We start from the raw sequence: 16,958 nt of genomic DNA on the forward strand, positions 1-16,958 counted from the left end.
GGTGGGAGCGGTGCAGCTTTGTGTTTGATTCCTGAAATTTAAGTATGTACAGTATATCCCGAAGCCGACATTTTATTGTTCCATAGTCAACGGTAAAGATACAAGTTATCGCTCTCGCAAGATTTTACTGTTTTCCATGAGGAGATTCGCCCAAGCAAGGCGTTGAGGGCCCTTATTGACACGGCGCAATAAATTGCCGCGCTTTACGGCCTGCTTACAAAACCGCGCCATCATCTGATAAGGATGTTGAATTGGAGGACGGATATAAATATCCGTGGACTTTTACAGATAGCAAATGTAAGAGGCAGACGAAGATCATTTGTAGACAAGTGCAGCATTTTGTTTTGCCCGCAGTCACAATAATCTAGTCTATATTTTTGACCTTGTTTTCACAGCTTGGATTGACACAGTATTGGCAATCTTAGCCTTGTTTTGCCATTGAGCCATATTCAAATAAGGTTGAGGGAATTTAATATATAAATGTGATAATATTAATAATAATTTTCCATTCCCTAACTTATTTTATTATTTGCATTTTATAGTTTGTGGAAGCCCAAAACTTCCACAAATTAAAAAATATTGTACAGAAATAATAAATAGCATATGTATAATATTTCAAGATTTTTTTGTATTATTAAAAAAATTTTTTTTTTTACTTAATTTTGATATTTGTGTAATTATTTCAGCACCTTTTTTGGTCCTGCAGACGGATAACTTAAAAACAGAAAGCTCCATAATTTATCTGACACGATGCTGTCCTCTTGTGGTCGGATGTATTTGTTACATGACCTTCATGGGGTCCTCGGTTTACGATAGAGATGCGTTCTCAGGTTGACGATGTCAACCAGATTGCCATACTTAGTCATAATGACAGTAAATATTGATATGATAATGCAGAACTTGGGTGGCTGGTAGAATAATTTGTTTTATTGGCTTACAACACAAATAATATAAAGGCACACTGACATCACACATTAGTACAAAAAAAATAAATCAAAACCACAACCAATAACACAAATAGCTTATTGATCAATAAAAATATGTAAATACAACGGACACTAATCTGGAATCTATTCAAATTCATTAGATATGCATTCATCTTGAAATTCTGGAAAAAAATATACGTATATATATTTAAATACATATTAAATGTGCTTACACAAACAGCAACTTCTTCTACAAGGTCGAAATGATTGTAGACTGAAATGTCTGACAATTTGGCCCCGGTAGAAAGTCATTCCTTCAAAGTGAGAGTGCATGAGGACTTTTGTCCAACCCAGAACCCAGGCATCATCTTCCCCTTGAAGGAACTTTTAAATTTCTGTAGGAGTCTCACCTCCCGCTTGCCCTCGGCCTCCTCAACGGCGTAAAAGTTGACCACCCCCGCCGGCTGGTCCAGGTACACGCCGATGGTGCTGTACTGGGGGACGTCCCAGATTTGGTTGTCCATGCCGTCGAACCACACCTGGTAGTGGGATCCCCCCCAGCCCAGCCCCCAGGACTGTTTGTTCTCACCCAGACCGCAGGGTCCGTCGCGTCCCCTCCGCCCGGCACCTTCGTAGGTGACCCCGGCCACCACCCAACCGGTATACTTGATCTCCCAGTAAGCTCGGAAGCCCAAGATTCCTTCTTTGCAAAGAACCTTTAAAAACATTGTTTTACACGACAATAAAATAAAATTGAAGTTCTCGAAGAAATGTTTTGTTATCTTGTCAAATAGTTCAAACCAACCTGCGGTGTATATTCATATCGCTCTGGCCTGTCCAGTACCGGACAAGTGACATCATCAGTCATTCGGAATACTTTGGAACCTCCGTCTGTTATCCACAGCATCTTATTGGCTGTTTTATCATCCAGCGAAAGTTTGATCCAGTCTGTCAAATGTGAGAAGAAACATCCCAAATGAAAAGAACCGTTTTAAAAGCAAGTCTTCCATCCTTACATTTAAGGAGCTCGGCTCGGCGTGTTGGTTCTGGGATATTTGGGTCATAGTCAGGAATTTTGTCTGAAAAATCAAAACAAGATTGTGACAATAAGAGAAAGAGAAAATCCATCAAGTGTATTTTGTTTGCAACTCACCTTGAAGTTTTGACCCCTTCCCTATTTTCTCTATGAAAAACACACACAATAAATTTGATGATCCCAGCGGCATTATGAATGACACCGAATGTGCTCCCTTTACCGGGTCTGCAGGCTGCGTGCAGGATTCTCGTACTGGGCGTGCTGGTTGGCATCTTGACTTGTCGGATAATGACCCTCACGTCTGTCAGCGGCGCTCTGCCTGGATCGCACAATGTTGCCATCTTATATAGACGGCGGGGAACGCACCCTCCCTTTGGTGGGATCATCACATCAACGCTGGTGAGTACCCTCTTGGCTTTACTGTTTGAAATCAGTCTTATACTATAATTGACCCCTAGGGGGGGTAATAGTGACGTTTCCACAAAATGCATTTTGGTTGATTGTCTAAATATGCTCATGAACCCTCTTTTTATCATTTCACCTTCAAAAACCAAAAAATCTATATGGACGGGACAGATGATTTGAATAGAAATGCAAACAGATTTGATGATTTACCTAATGGCATTTATTTTTTATGGGTTCCCAAATCCTGACCTTCACTGTCCCGAGCAGCAAGAACGCAGGTCAAAGCATTTGATCCGGGATCACGTCATCTGTCAGCGGAGCTTCAAAAAAAGCGCCTGTGTTTTTTTTTTTTGATCGGCCTATAAAAGGAATAAAGCCACATAGATGCACGCATGCTTTGCCGCTGTCAAAACATTCCAGTGAGCTGGCCCAGATTTCGATGTCATGTTTCGCATGCTGCTCTCGTGTGAGCATCCAGAGCGGGGCTGGGCTCGCCTTGACTGGGCCGACGTTGTAAAGCAACTTAAAGAGGAGCGTTTATGACCGCTCGCGTGTTTCTTGGCTAACGCGACTCGTGCGTAACATGAAAGTGATAGGACGAATCTATACTGTGTGACCTGCATCCATGTCAGTATTTAGGTTATGTATATTTACCCCACTGTACTGTACATGCAGTAAAACCCGGGCTGATAGGCGCTGAGCCTTAAAAAAAAAAAAAAAAAATCCTGTGTTTATAGTTGTATCTACTTGAGTTGGATTTATTTAACATATTCTAACGATAGGCTCCAGCACGCCCGCAACCTATGTGAGCAAACATTTGGGCGCTATCACGCATGCCAAAGTCATCCCCCTTCCCCCCCCCCCTTTTTGACTTTGTGCCAGGTTTTAAAGGTCGGTGATGCTGCAAAGTGTCAGGGTATTTTGGCCCCGGCACAACGGGATGTCCTCGCATCCAAGCGTCGGTCGGTGTTTCCGTTTTAAGAAAACCACGTTAAAACCCCCGATCCGCTTACACGCACGGGTGTTATTGCCAATTGTGATCTCACGTTCTAAGCTGGCAACGCCGAGCGTGACCGGGTGGCCTCTGTGGCGCGTTCAAGGTATATAAGAGCTGTCACTCAGCGTTGGGCAAAGCCACTCTCAGGATGCCTACCACTGACACAATCATGTCAGACACCTGGAGGTCAGACAATGGTGAGCCGGATTTTTTGTCTTTAAGCACAGCTTGATTCCAAGACTTGTTTTTCCACTGGCTGATTTCATGCTTGTCGTACGCTGGAAGGATTTTGCAACAAAAGAAGTAAATGACACAACGTAACATTAGGTTTGGCTATGTGGTCTTTTTTTTTTTTAAAGGGACAAATCCGTTGGTACACTTTTACGATGCGTTCTCATACGATTCTCATTTGTGTGGCGTAAAAAAATGCATCCACGGGTACAATAGCTTAAACTTGTAAATAGATTGAAAGTGACTCTCAGTATACGTTCATATATTCTATTGTTGAACTAATACATGTTCATCTGAACTGTGGCAGAATATTTCCGTTGCGAAATAGTCTAATCGTTTTTGTAGTCACCCAAGGAGTCGCTCGCTCGTGTATGGTTCATGTGAGGACAACTTGAAGTTATTGCCATCACTTTGACAGCAAACAGGTGTCTTGACAGATAAATATCAGCTCGCAAATGCTTTCGGCGAAGCGATAAATTCAAAGATAATGAGACGGTTATTCATCATCATCATCATGACGACTTGTATTTATTTTTCCCGGAATCACGGCTCTGAACGTCGCGACGCTTTATATCGGATGCCGTGGCCGGAGTTGGTAAATAAATTGCTAATGTTGACATCTTAATTTAGTCAGGATTAATTGTCCCCACTTGACTGCCATCCTGAATTTGAAAAACACAGCCAGCAAATGTTATTAGCACCCAACTCCTTACGTAACATTGTATAAATCTTATCGTCAATGTCATCAAGCATAATATGATCCCTTTTGATATTAAATTATGGGATTAACACTTGCAGTCCTTGGAATCGTTTACAATCGTTCATTTGTTTTTACCCATAGATAAAAATCATTCCGATTGCTACATTGACATTTTACCGTCCATCGATAAATACCTCAACGACGGCGTAGCAAGATAATTGCCGTCAAAATTCAGTATAATATTGTCGTGATGTGACAGAGACAGATGGCAATTTGTAAGCATACATTGGCTCGCCTTCCGCCATCTGTTAAGATATTAAACCAGAAGCCAAGTCCATTGACCTTAAAGCAACTCTGAGGCAAAGTTGTATCCTCAAATAGCCCGGCGGTACCTGGCAACCCTTTGGCTGGTACGCTGCCGTTGCCATGACAACCACGCCACCGTTATTTCAATATCGGTGGAAGAAAATGTGCGGGAAGTGCGATTCGCGCGTGGCTTTTACGTGATCAAAATAACATTTTCCATCTCTAACATTGTGAAGTGACTAACCAAAAAAAAAAAAAGACAAATTCTTTAAATATAATAATATTCACTAAATCTCCCCTCTCAGAGAAGACCCCAGCCTATGACCCCGATATGCCTGAGCCAAAGAGCAGAGCGGATCTAATCAAACGTAGGGACAAACTTTTTTTTTTTCTTCGACTAATCAAAACTGTTTGTTTATTACCTGACAAAAAAAACCAAGTATTTTTCTGTACCTGCCAGACTGGATAAACCTTTCCTTCGATCCGCGGACGGCCAACAAGGTGCTGTGGGTGGCGCAGGGGGGGGGCTAAGGTGTCTCGCATAACCGATGACGTCACTTGTCCCGTCTTGGAAGGACCGGAGAGATTTGAGTACATGCCCCAGGTACTTGGCCCAAACAGCTTAAATGTCACCACCTTGTGGATTCCAGTGCCACAAAGCGGATGAGATTTGACATGATTGGAAAAGACGGGCAGCGGCAGTGAATGTTCTGTCAACTGCGTTCCAAAAGGTGCTTTGCAAAGAGGCCATCCAGGACGTACGGGCCTACTACGAGGTGCTGTGTTCCGGCTGGGTCGTGGTCGGAATAGCCAGCGAACGTGCCGGCAGGAGGAACAGAGACGGCTCCTGCGGGCTCGGGGACGACGAAGACTCCTGGTGTCTGGGCTGGAGCGGGTCCAGTTATCGCGCCTGGCACGACGGTCATATATCAGAAATCCGAGACGTTCCCAAGTCTTCCGTTTTAGGCGTGTACATCGACCACCCCGCCGGTATCCTCAATTTCTACGCCGTGCAGGAAGGTGACGACGGTACGGTGGGCCAGGAGGTGACTCTCCTGCAGCAGATCAAAAGTCCTTTTTATGATAAAATGATACCAGGTGTCTGGTTGGGGGTACATTCGGATTGCCATATACGACAACGCGACTAACTTTACGCATGCTACCATACGCTCACATGTTTTAGATAGTAAGCAGCTGTGCGGTATAAAGCTCCGTGTTTTTGGAAGAAAAGAAAAAAAGTCAACGAATGTCTCGCCTGGTTCAGAACATAATAAAAGATTGATTTGATTGTGTCTGACTAATATGCTCATTAAAACAATCCACATAAAAACAATCTAAAATCTATTATGTATATATATTTTTGGGTTTTGTTTTTTTACACCTCATCAGAATTCCCGCTAGCCCTGCCTGTGTTTCCAATTTAGGAAATATATCCAAGCTGCAGCATGATCAAAGATCTGGATCCATCTGAAGTCTTAATTTAGTGGCTCATCTTTGCTTTATGCGCCACATGGAAAATTGTTACCGCGTCACGCGTCTTCATTTATATCTCGACTGGATGTATGTCAGTCAAGTGACTCCAATGGCCCTTGACCCCCTGTGGAGAAGACGCTCCACTGACCTCAGCTTCTTGTTTTGAGACTCCCCTTGGGCCCCTCCCCGGGTCTCCTCCCCGCAGAGGTATAAAAGTCCAACGACGAGACTGTGCACCTTCAATTTGTGTGAATTTCAAATTTCTTCAGCTGTTCAACGCGCGTACATTGCTCAAGATGCCCAGTCGACCCAATTCTGCCGTAATCCTGCAAGAAAACTTCAAACCAGGTAAAGAAAGTTTTTTTTTAATCATCTATATAATCAAAGAAATTAGTAGACACGTGCATAATTACTTTCCAATTTGATCAGACACTGGTGGCAAGACTCAGTCCCCTGATTTTTATTTACATTTGTATCAGGTATTAAGTGGGAAATGTGTTTTTTTTTTTTTGTCTTGTTAAATTAAAAAGTAAAAAGCATTTTGTGGATATTTTGTACAGCAGCCTAATTTTGTACACCAACCTAATCTATCTGTTTTTCTTTTTCTCTCCAGGAAAGAAAATCAAGTCAAACAAGAATGACATAACAAAGGGTATTGATGGTGGAATTCTTCATGTTATGCTTTTATAGTATTACATTATATATAAGACTTTTCTCTTCATAATTGTAATAATTTCACAGAAAAAGTCTCCATCTACGTGCCCAACATCCAAGAACCTTCAAGAAGAGCAGAGCTACTCAAATGTATGAAGAATATCTTATTCAAATAATGCAGTGGATCCTCCCAAAAGTTTTATGATGTAAATTCCTGATGTCTAGATTGGATGAATTTATCTTTGGATGACAAGACCGCCAACAAGATGTTATGGATTTCCGACAATGGCTCCAAAGCCCGTCGTAGGATCGAGGAGGTTTGTCCCGTCTTGGACCGACCGGAGAGATACGAGTACTCACCTCAGGTAAAATTTCCAGCAATTGGTGCTATTCTGAATTCCTGTCCATGTGCTGGAATAAAGTTCTGAATTATTGTTGTGAAGGTGCTAACCAAAGAGAGCATCTGGAACATGAGGGCCTACTGGGAAGTAGAGTGCACTGGCTGGGTGGTCGTCGGTGCCACGTTGGAGGGCACCGGACGGCGGGCCAATTCCGGGCCTAGCGGCCTCGGGGAGAACGAAGAGTCCTGGGGCTTGTGCTGGGGGGGAACGCGCTACCAAATCTGGTTCAACGGTTTAAATAAAGACATCAACGACGTGCCCTATTGCTCCACCATCGGAATGTACATCGACCAGCCGGCCGGCATTATCAACTTCTACGTGGTCGATGGCGAGGGTGTGGAAAAGGAGGTCAAGTTGCTGCATCGGGTCAAAACCAACCTTAACAAGAAGATTCTTCCCGGGTTCTGGATGGGAATTCAATCTGCATTCACGTTACTGAAACGAGCCGAATGAAAGAAAATATTGATTTGCATTTGCACCGCTGTACTCCTTTTCATTTTATATTATTTGTTATTATTGTTTGTTTTCCTATGACTTGTGTATATTGTGATGTATTATATGATAAAAAGGATTTTTGGAATAATAAATTTTGCTCGTCTGTTTTCTAAAACGCTAATCCCGTTTGGGGTTGCCTCCGTGACACGCAAAACTTGTCTCTCACTTCAAAATACTTCCAATTTTGACAAAAAATGGTGAAATCCTTTGCATGTGTTTATGATTGGCTTCAAGTCCATCACTCTCGTGTGGATGTGGCTGCAAAGGAGGCCAAGCTATGCACAGGAAAGAATTTTTCACAGGGATCGCTTTCCCGCAGCTAGCCGCCTTCGCACCTCTCGATCATCAGCTCTGCGGAAACTAAAATTGGCGCAACGCACACTCAAAATGTGCATCAGACGACCTCACCTAACTTGCCACATATGGACATTCAAGATGCACATTTGTCACGTCATTATTTGAGCAACATGTGTTTGGATGCCTTCATTGGAAATGATTTATAGGTTTTACGTGATAGAGTTAAACCGACTCGATACAAACCGGTGGTGTTCCACAAGACTCGCTTCTCATCCTCCTGTTTTTTTGTATTATACAAATAATTGCTGTAATTGTGACTTTTCTACCGCATTAGGGTAGCGTCAACGCTCGATGATCTGAAACCTGAGTGGACATCGTAAGCCACCTCTAATCACGTTTGCCATGTCGCTGACCTATATGTTCTATACATGTGAGTTTATTCCAAGCGTGTGACAGACAGCAGTAACTCTACGCTTAACGTTAGGGGGTCGGCGTCCTTTACGACACAAATAGGTACATTACGGAGAAAAGGAATGGCTCACTTTGCATACTTGGGAACAAATACTCTCATTGTTATCTTAACTTAGGCGCATTGCTTAAAGAGAACATTGTGGACATGTATGAATGAAGATGCTCATTCGTTTGCATGTCGGTGATCACATTTGCATGCTTTTGTGAATCTGTCACTGTCAATCATAATCATATTTTATGCAATGAAATAATTCCTACCTACAGCCTCAAAAGTATATTTCTATATGGGTTATAATTCATGCATTATTTGCAATAACTTGATACAGACGGTAAAGACTTGAACCACTTTGGGCTGCACAGTTTGTAAACGGCTCCCTCTGCTGGAAAAATTTAATTTGTCTTTAGTTGAGGGTTAAAAAAATATATATTGAACAAGTTTATCATGATGGTGTTCAGCTGGTAGTTGTAGTCCAACTGCACTTAATCATGCAAATGTGTGTTTCTGTTATTTCACAGGTTATTAAAAATGAGAACTCTATGAAACCGCTTCCTGTTTGAGCAAAAGGAAGAGCCGAGAGGCATCATTGCAGCTGTCAGTCAACAAGCAGATTGTTAACAAGGAGGCGGAGGGTCATAAATATCGGTGAACTTGGAACTTCATTCTAGTCCCAAACGATATAATGACCCTCACTTTCATTCCTTGGAGTTCCACACAGCACGAGTCTTGAGCCCTTATATTTGTCTCGTTTGTTTTGATAGTTTTTACCTTTATTATGTTCAATTATCTTCTTTTTTTTTATTTTATTTTCAAGTTTTATGATAGGAGCGGCAATTGTTTTGTATTCACCAAAATGCTGAAATGACTTATGGAAGCTCCGAGATGACATTTAAACAAAACAGTAGCCCACAAGAAAGAACTGACCAGTTGTGGTTTTTTTTCCTCCCATAAATTCCTGTGTCACAAGCCCACGCTCAGCAAAAGACAAGAGAGTCTGTGGCTGGGCATGCCAGAAGGGATGAAGAAGCCCAAGAAAGGGGAAAGGAGGAAGACGCTGACAGTGTGTCGAGAGCGAGGAGAGATGTGCAGACGCTGATCAGGTAGAACACAAAGCCAGGGTGATCGTACATTCGGCTTACGTCGTGTCTTTTTTTCAGGAAGTGGACCAGCTCAAAGTGGGACGCTGTGAGGAACGCCTGCCAAGTGGCACAATTAGTCAGGTATGACAATATTTATTTATTATTTTTTATCTGGACCTGTTTAGATCTTAAGTAGTCAGAATTGAACTAATGAAGTGATCTTGGATAATTCCCCATTTCATCTTGTTTGGAAATGTGTGACTTCAACCAATTTTGCCTTTTACTCAGAAGTGATTGTAAACACAGTGTATTCAACATTTTCCACGGTTCTGAATAGTTTTCGATGCTTCATTTATTTGTAAATGTCGGTAGCGTGTGGGTGGAGGACATGCAAATGTTTCCAAGTCCACAAAGCTCACTCTGTGCGGGGCGCACACTTTGACGTTTGTCCTCTCCTCCATCGTCGCCATCATTATCATCTCCCTTTTGCATTTCAAGTCTTTTTGAGCCCTCCCTCATTATCGAGAATATGTTGCAAAACTTCAACAATAACACCCTCAGAAATGATTCGCATCTCTTTGACTTGACAAAGATGCAATTGTTGGGAATCATTTAGACTGACTTGAAAGGAGATTGTGGTTGGCGATCAGCTGCTGTTGCACGCAGATTTTCTTTCTACATTTTTTTATCTTTTTCAAATAGGGTCAAAAGTTCGGGAAAAAAACTGTCCTGATCTATACACCTGTTTAAATACAGATTTAAAATAATAATAATAAAAAAAAGCTGATGCTCATGTTTCTTGAAATTAGCCAGAAAATAATAAACAAGTTTTTATTATCATCATGATCATAATGACCCTCAGAAGAAAAGAAATAATCTTTTAATATGAAATAATTGAATAAGAATAGTCATATTAGTTTGAATAACTAGGGTCGCAAATTGTATTTGGATAATATTTCACTCCTCGGCCATCATCATTCCTCGAGTTTGGGGCACATATTCCTCGCCGTCCCATTCCCCAGACGCTGCCAGATTTTTTTTATTTTTTTTTTCCCCCACTCACACACACACACACACACACACACACACACACACACACACACACATTCCCAGTCACCCGGGCCATGCAGCTGTCACCTGTCACTTCCGCGGTCATATAGCGGAGATGCTGGCTGGCCCAGAATAGAATAAGTTGGAGAATGTAACTGCAAGTGGACAAGGGCGACTGCAAGTCAGAATAAACGGCGGCAGATAGGACAAGTCGTAAGGCGGCTTCGGGGTGTTTAGCGTGGGAATGCGTCAAAGTTGCGGTAAGGCCTCGTGCTTAAGCCAGCAACCACACATGAATACTTGATTTGACTCTTTCGAATTCATCTTGTAATGAATGATAAAACAAACAAAAAAAATCAAGGCTGGAGTTGATTTTTATGAATGTACGCTTGGTCATTTTTTGATCAAATGTCTGTCTCTGCAGGATGGATGAGCACGACCGAGTAAGCCAAGCATCCAGCGTGGCCACCATCTCCTACTTTCCTGTCAGACGGGTGGGTTTCAATCCGTTACGCTTTTTTGTTGTATTTTAAAATGTGACGCTCTCATCACACTGTCCAGGAAAGCGATGGCAAGCTGCAAGCATTTGGAAAAAGGTGTCAAGCCGTCAAGAGAGACCCCAACTGCCCCGTGGTCATTAGAGGATGGCTCAACAAAAAAGTTTGTATTTTATACCAACTCAAAGTAATAAAAAAATAACAGCATCCATCTTGAACTTTACAGGACAGCAGCGGATTGAAATTATGGAAAAGAAGATGGTTCGTCCTCTCCGACTATTGTTTGTTCTACTACAAAGGTAAACATTTGTCATCAGCGGTAGACGTTCTCGTTTGTAGGATGACTGCACGACGATAAATCGCACTCGCTTTTGTTTACTTTTTTTTTTTTTGCTGCCAACCAGACAGCAGAGAAGAACCCGTGCTGGGCAGCATTCCGCTGCCAAGCTACAAAATCTTATTCTGCACGCCGCGAGAATGCAAGAACAGGAAGTTCACTTTCAAGGTAACTTTTATTTTAATTTATATTTATTTATTTATTTATTTATTTTATTTTATTTTATTATTATTTATTTTTTTAATCAATTTTTAGTCTCAGAATCTTCTCACTGTCAACATTTCTCAAAATGTCTGTCTAAATGCTAACCCAGGTGGTGCACCAGGGAATGCGCTCTTATTACTTCAGCGCTGACACTCAGGAGGACATGCTGGGTTGGGTCCGAGCTCTCAGTCAATCTGCTACCATGGAAACGGACGGCCCCATGCACAGGTACAGAGGGACGCTCTGATAAAATATGAGGCAGAATGTCATCTTCATAATAATCTTTGTAGGCGCTGCTCAAGCTACCAAGATTTCACTCAGATAGGCGGCAGCACGGAGTCAGTGATGGACCTCCCAAAGTCTCCCTCGGACGAGGAGGCTTGTCCAAAACCGAGACACGTCAGCAGAACTTTCAGTGAGCCCAGTCATCTGAGCGGGGGAAGGATCGTGACGTCAAACCCGGAGCCGAGAGGCGGGAGGAGCGCTCGTCAGAGGAACTCGAGGTTGTCACAACGTCAAGCAAAGTTTGAAAATGATCCAATTGAATTGTTTCTTCGCGTAGCCCTTCAGGACGAACTCCGAGCCCGTGGGGTCCAAACCGGGAGGCGGATTCCTTCCCTTTCATCCCGACGCATACGGACGCCATGGGCGCGGCTTTTTTGACCACCAGGAGTCATCGCTCTCACACACCGGCGGGAAGGACGGACATTCGACCTCAGGGTGACTCGGTGTCGGTGCCCGACACGCTCTACTACGCACCCGCCTCACCCAAGACAGAATTCCGATCCGCTCCTCCCACCCCGGTCCCTGAGCGGTGGCAGAACATCAGCAAGGTTCGGGGGTCATTATATTTCCATTCGCACAAGCATTTTAATATATATGACTTTTATTGTTTGTAGCCTGCACCTGTTTATGGATCTGTGCATCACGCTGGGCGAAGACCTTTAGGAAAGGTGATGAGGACACCCGTATGCTTACCGTCTTTTCTGATTGATCTCCATGTGGCTTCCTTCTTTAGAGCTACTCAACGGGGACCCACGCGGACTCGCTGCCCCCTTTGCCGCCCTCGTCTCGGGCTGCATATGCTCATCACCCCCCTCACCGCAGCCATTTATCTGTCAGTACATTTGACGTGCCTTAATAGCATATTTGGTAGTTTCAATGCCTACGTGATGTCATCAATTCAATTTCTTTTCTCATACATATTTTTGCAAGATTATTATTATGATATCATCTCAAGTGTTGCTGTTTTTACAGCCTCCAAAGTCTGAGCCAACACAAATCCGACCTCTGGAAAGTGATGCTGACGTAAGTATGTGTATATCCTCCTTTATTATTATTTTTATTATTATTGTTATTCTTTTCCAGGCTGTGTTGACAAGGTTGTGTGGGTGTGACAAGCTTCTGCAGTCTTTGTCTGTTGAACTCACCCAACTCCAAATGGACAAGGTCGCTAGTTGTTAATATGAGATGATAAAAATATGGTTTTTTTTTTACGGTGAGTTTTCTCTTTCCAGGATAGCGTCCAGTGTGCGTTAGAGGTGTTGCGGTTGCAACTGGAGGACTGGGGCAACCGGGGACCCGCTTCCCATGAAGAGGTCCTGACCCAGAAGGTTTTGCTGCTGGAAGAACTGGTCACAATCCGAGCCAGAATGTGTGACGTGTCATTGGTATGCAAAAATAAAAATAAAAAATGGAGGGTCGGAATAATGATGTCACCTCTCGTTTATATTTGCCTCTGTGCTTGTCTTTTAGGAAATGGAGGTTGTGTGGAATCAGTACGAGAGAATGGAAAGTGAACTTTGCGTTTTTCGTTCGCACCTGCAGCACGTTTGCAACTTTGGGATGCCGCAGGTATGTTTGCAATTACAACCACCTCATATATTTGTTTTATGATTATGTTCTTGTTTTCCCTTGCTTGCTCCCAGGAGCAGTCTCAGGCCCAGAGAGAACTCTGGATGATGGAGGACATTCTCGCGGGGTTAAAGGTGAACAGGGAGCATTTCTGTTTCCTGCTTGGATTCCGCAAACACCACAGTTAGTATCGGTCCTTCTCTGTGATTTTATCTATGATTTAGATTTGCCTTTTTTTTAGCAGTTAAAGCAAAATAAGGTAACTTTGACTCACATTCAGTGTTTGAGTCCTCGGGTCCGCATCCCGGATCTCCTGGTTCTGCCACCGAGATGCCTCACGTGCCACCGGTAAGGCCTCGGTGTTTCATTTTGGGCTATATTTTGCTTTTACTCGCTATTTGACGTCCTCATGTCTGAATCCCAGCAGAAGGATGTGGAACAAGAGCCACCAATACGCCCGCCTTTACCCCAGGAGCTACTGGAAAGCATTCCGGGCAAGAGCCAGGACCTCGGCTGGCCAGAGTCCTCATATGACGTGAGGAAAAAGCATTTAAGAAGTAAATTTGCCACTTTTTATTTTGATGGATGCGTTGCCGTCTTTCAGGGGATCTACGCCGACGATCCCATTCACGGACGAGGCAAGAGTCCAGCCGACCACCTACGTGTAAAAGCACACAAGGATGCATTTGGTTCGAAAATATATTTTTTATTTGTTTTATTCACTTTCCTGGATCTTGTTTCACAATTTGTCATCATTTTTCTCTCTCTCTAGCATCTCAGGCAACATCAACCAAGGTTGGACTGCTCATATTTTCCACTGTACTGTTTTATTTCAGCTAATGTGCTCCCAAACATATGTCCAAATATAGAAACACTCCAAAAGTCTTTGTTATCGCAGCCAATTGGAAATTCTTTGATTCTATCATCTTCCCTGCAATTAGGGCATGTTGCATTACTCGTGCTGGCCGGCAGAGGGAGCACAGGAGCTGAGTGGAGCAAATCTCATCCCCCTCCCTCCCTCCCTCTCAGGCCCCTTCTGGCACCTATCATACTTTGCTCACATACATATGCACACATGGGTACATTCACATGGACACACGCACGCACAAACACATGCTCACATGTGAAGATCTGCACAATTCTAAGTCGCCTACGTCGCCTTTAGAAGATGAAGATGAGCGAGGAGGAGCAGATGGAGAGGATGAAGAGGAACCAGGAGAGGATGACTAATAGGAAGAAACCTCCCGTACCCTCCGCAGCTGCCAAGACCCAAAGTTCAGAAACACAAGAAGAGGTTTGTAGGCTGATCAAAAAAATAAAAATCGGGTTTCATACCAGTGTACACTCACCGGACATTCTATTAGGTACACCTGTGCATTTTAACAAGTGCCAATACAATATCTGTTTAGTCTCTTTCTCAGGACCCCTTCCCTTTAAGGGTGACCCGAGTGGTTACCTCCATGCTGCCGTCTTCCCTGGTGGCCCGGCGGGTTTCCGTGGAGGATCCCCCGCCAGAGGTCCAAGTCCCGCTGGCCGAGCAGCTATGCCCGCCAGAACCCGGTAATAAGTCCGAGCCCCGGCAGCATCTCGTCATCAAGACAAGCCGGCCCGCATCCGGGAGCTCTGAGATGGAGTCGGACGTGAGCAGAGCTGCTTCTGCAAAAAGTTCCAATTCTCATGAGCCCTCGGAAGCTCCCCGAGATGGTCACAGTGCTGAAATGAAGGTGATTTGATTCCATTACTAGATTTAAAAAAAAACTACACACATGACTGTCGTTGTAAACTTTCGAACAGGCTGTTGATGGGCCCTCTGACATGGACCCTGACCTCTGTATGAGTCCTGAGCAACGTGAGGCCAAACTCAGGCGTGTGGAACGTATACGCCAGCAAATCATACAAAGGTACCGTGTCATATATAAAACAAAACAAAACAAAAAAAGTTTAAGGCTAGCTACCACTAGATTTTTTTAGAGGACTACAAAATAAATTTGTTTTTTTTAGTGCAATTACACCAGTCAAGCAGGAGGGACGTTTCCATGCCTCTTCAGGAAACTGCCAGGCAAAGACGTTCCGAAGTTCTTTGAGTTGCGTTCCTCCGCGTTCTCCCGCCCCTGCTGCGACATCCCAAGTTGAGAACAGACAAAAGCAACTTGTTGACAATGCAAAGAGAGACATCAAGTTTGGGAGCAGAACGCAGCACAAAAGTTACAATCGCACGAAAATCAAACGCCCGCCGTCGCCGCATCACGTCACATCCGTGACGCTCTGTCAGAAAGACCCAGGCGAGGACGGTACCGAAGATGTCGACGGGGATCATCCGTCTTCCGACTTGAGATCCAAGTGGTTCCTCTCCACCAACCACCGTCTTGAATTTGCACCGCCGCGCGACCCTGATCTTGACATCAGCGCCGAGGAGAAAGCCCGCAAGGAAGACCAGCCCGACGACGGCAGCGACTCCGCTACCATGTCTTCCGCAGTTAGCCAGAGCTTGGAGAAAATGAAAGAAAACCACTCGCTCTTCTATAAGATCGCTTGCGATATCAGCATCTCGGATACGGACATCACCAAGAATGATGGGAATTCCCCGGAGGAGCTCGTCATCACCGAATGCGAGCTCGGTGGCGCATCCGATCAAGGCGGCAAGGAAGCCGACCGACCAGTCGTCCAAAATGGCGGGACCAAAGAGTCTGAAGAAAGAAATTTGGGCCTTGACCAGAATAACTCGAAGACTCCCTCTTTCCAAAAAGCAAAAGTAACCGTTTTCAGGACCAGTTTGTAAATCAAATCATCTTATTCCCTGTCAAAAAATATCTGTTGGACCACGAGAAGGCTCAAAATCACCGTGAAGATAACACTTCTAACCTCAAACAATGGATGGATATCATTGTTGTATCTTAAACATCCTCGTTAATAAAGATGCCGTGCACTACATGGAAGCCCCCCTGCCCCCCCCAGCTCCTGATTCATTTGCACATTATATCTTTTATTTTTTTTCTAAAGGACGTCCCCTGCTGCGCCCCCCTAAAAAGACCTGACGCAGAATTTAGATGGAGCCCCTTCTAAAAAAAAAAAAAAAAAAAGAACCCTTTGCTTTGTCACTTTAAATCCTTGCCGAGTCTTAGTCGATGACATCATTGTCTGCGAGCACATTACATCATCCCTTCCCAGGCTTGCTCTCTTAAAGACAGCACCACCTTCTGTTTACGCAGCTGCACACCTAAAGTCACACACAAATGATAACATCAGCATATTGAGAGCAGGCCCGAGGTTATTATTAGATTGGATGCATGTGCCCAGATTTCATTTTTGGAGCATTGCAAAGCTAAAAACAGGCAACCCACTGCAAAAAAAAAAAAAAAAAACCTATTATAATGATATGCAAATAAGAAATGCTGACTGTAATCAAAGTTCTATTCAAGTTCGAGTAGATATTGTGATGTGTGTGTGTGTGTGTGTGTGTGTGTGTGTGTGTGTGTGTGTGTGTGTGTGTGTGTGTGTGTGTGTGTATGACCCCCCCCCCCTGCCCCACCCCCCTCCTCCCCCGACG

At 43.8% G+C, this 16,958-nt stretch overlaps 3 protein-coding genes across 6 annotated transcripts; 2 read left to right on the top strand and 1 right to left on the bottom strand.

The window, feature by feature from the left end:
- Positions 1-905: 905 nt before the first annotated feature.
- LOC147039322 (stonustoxin subunit beta) lies at positions 906-6,000 on the bottom strand. Of its 2 annotated transcripts, XM_085903622.1 has the most exons (6): positions 5,055-6,000; positions 2,183-2,281; positions 2,080-2,109; positions 1,943-2,005; positions 1,732-1,874; positions 906-1,642 (listed from the first exon to the last, which is right to left on the bottom strand). In XM_085903622.1, exons 2-6 carry the CDS (start codon positions 2,232-2,234, stop codon positions 1,235-1,237), a joined length of 696 nt encoding a protein of 231 aa, XP_085759748.1. In that variant the 5' UTR covers positions 2,235-2,281; positions 5,055-6,000; the 3' UTR covers positions 906-1,234. The 2 variants fall into 2 exon arrangements, with proteins under 2 accessions (XP_085759748.1, XP_085759747.1); XM_085903621.1 differs by lacking the exon at positions 5,055-6,000 and having other exon boundaries at positions 2,183-2,618.
- On the top strand, positions 2,261-16,833 carry plekha4 (pleckstrin homology domain containing A4). Of its 2 annotated transcripts, none has more exons than XM_085903616.1 (25): positions 2,261-2,361; positions 9,358-9,490; positions 9,548-9,610; positions 10,944-11,013; positions 11,081-11,179; positions 11,243-11,315; positions 11,421-11,521; positions 11,667-11,785; positions 11,848-12,060; positions 12,120-12,390; positions 12,457-12,510; positions 12,576-12,674; positions 12,815-12,865; positions 12,926-13,006; positions 13,075-13,227; positions 13,313-13,411; positions 13,486-13,594; positions 13,692-13,759; positions 13,836-13,946; positions 14,016-14,100; positions 14,184-14,206; positions 14,577-14,705; positions 14,821-15,135; positions 15,206-15,312; positions 15,413-16,833. In XM_085903616.1, the coding sequence occupies exons 4-25, from the start codon at positions 10,945-10,947 to the stop codon at positions 16,188-16,190; spliced, it is 3,207 nt and encodes a 1,068-aa protein (XP_085759742.1). In that variant the 5' UTR covers positions 2,261-2,361; positions 9,358-9,490; positions 9,548-9,610; position 10,944; the 3' UTR covers positions 16,191-16,833. The 2 variants fall into 2 exon arrangements, with proteins under 2 accessions (XP_085759742.1, XP_085759744.1); XM_085903618.1 differs by having other exon boundaries at positions 14,833-15,135.
- Positions 2,281-7,700, top strand: LOC147039324 (tripartite motif-containing protein 16-like protein). Of its 2 annotated transcripts, XM_085903619.1 has the most exons (8): positions 2,281-2,361; positions 4,907-5,205; positions 5,333-5,591; positions 6,207-6,422; positions 6,688-6,726; positions 6,816-6,878; positions 6,954-7,093; positions 7,172-7,700. In XM_085903619.1, the coding sequence occupies exons 2-8, from the start codon at positions 5,197-5,199 to the stop codon at positions 7,580-7,582; spliced, it is 1,137 nt and encodes a 378-aa protein (XP_085759745.1). In that variant the 5' UTR covers positions 2,281-2,361; positions 4,907-5,196; the 3' UTR covers positions 7,583-7,700. The 2 variants fall into 2 exon arrangements, with proteins under 2 accessions (XP_085759745.1, XP_085759746.1); XM_085903620.1 differs by lacking the exons at positions 2,281-2,361; positions 4,907-5,205 and having other exon boundaries at positions 5,559-5,591; positions 6,207-6,281; positions 6,344-6,422.
- Positions 16,834-16,958: the final 125 nt, after the last annotated feature.

This window comes from Syngnathus leptorhynchus, chromosome 22 (assembly GCF_054491065.1).
Source record: "Syngnathus leptorhynchus isolate UIUO chromosome 22, UIUO_Slep, whole genome shotgun sequence".
Taxonomy (NCBI): Eukaryota; Metazoa; Chordata; class Actinopteri; order Syngnathiformes; family Syngnathidae; genus Syngnathus; species Syngnathus leptorhynchus.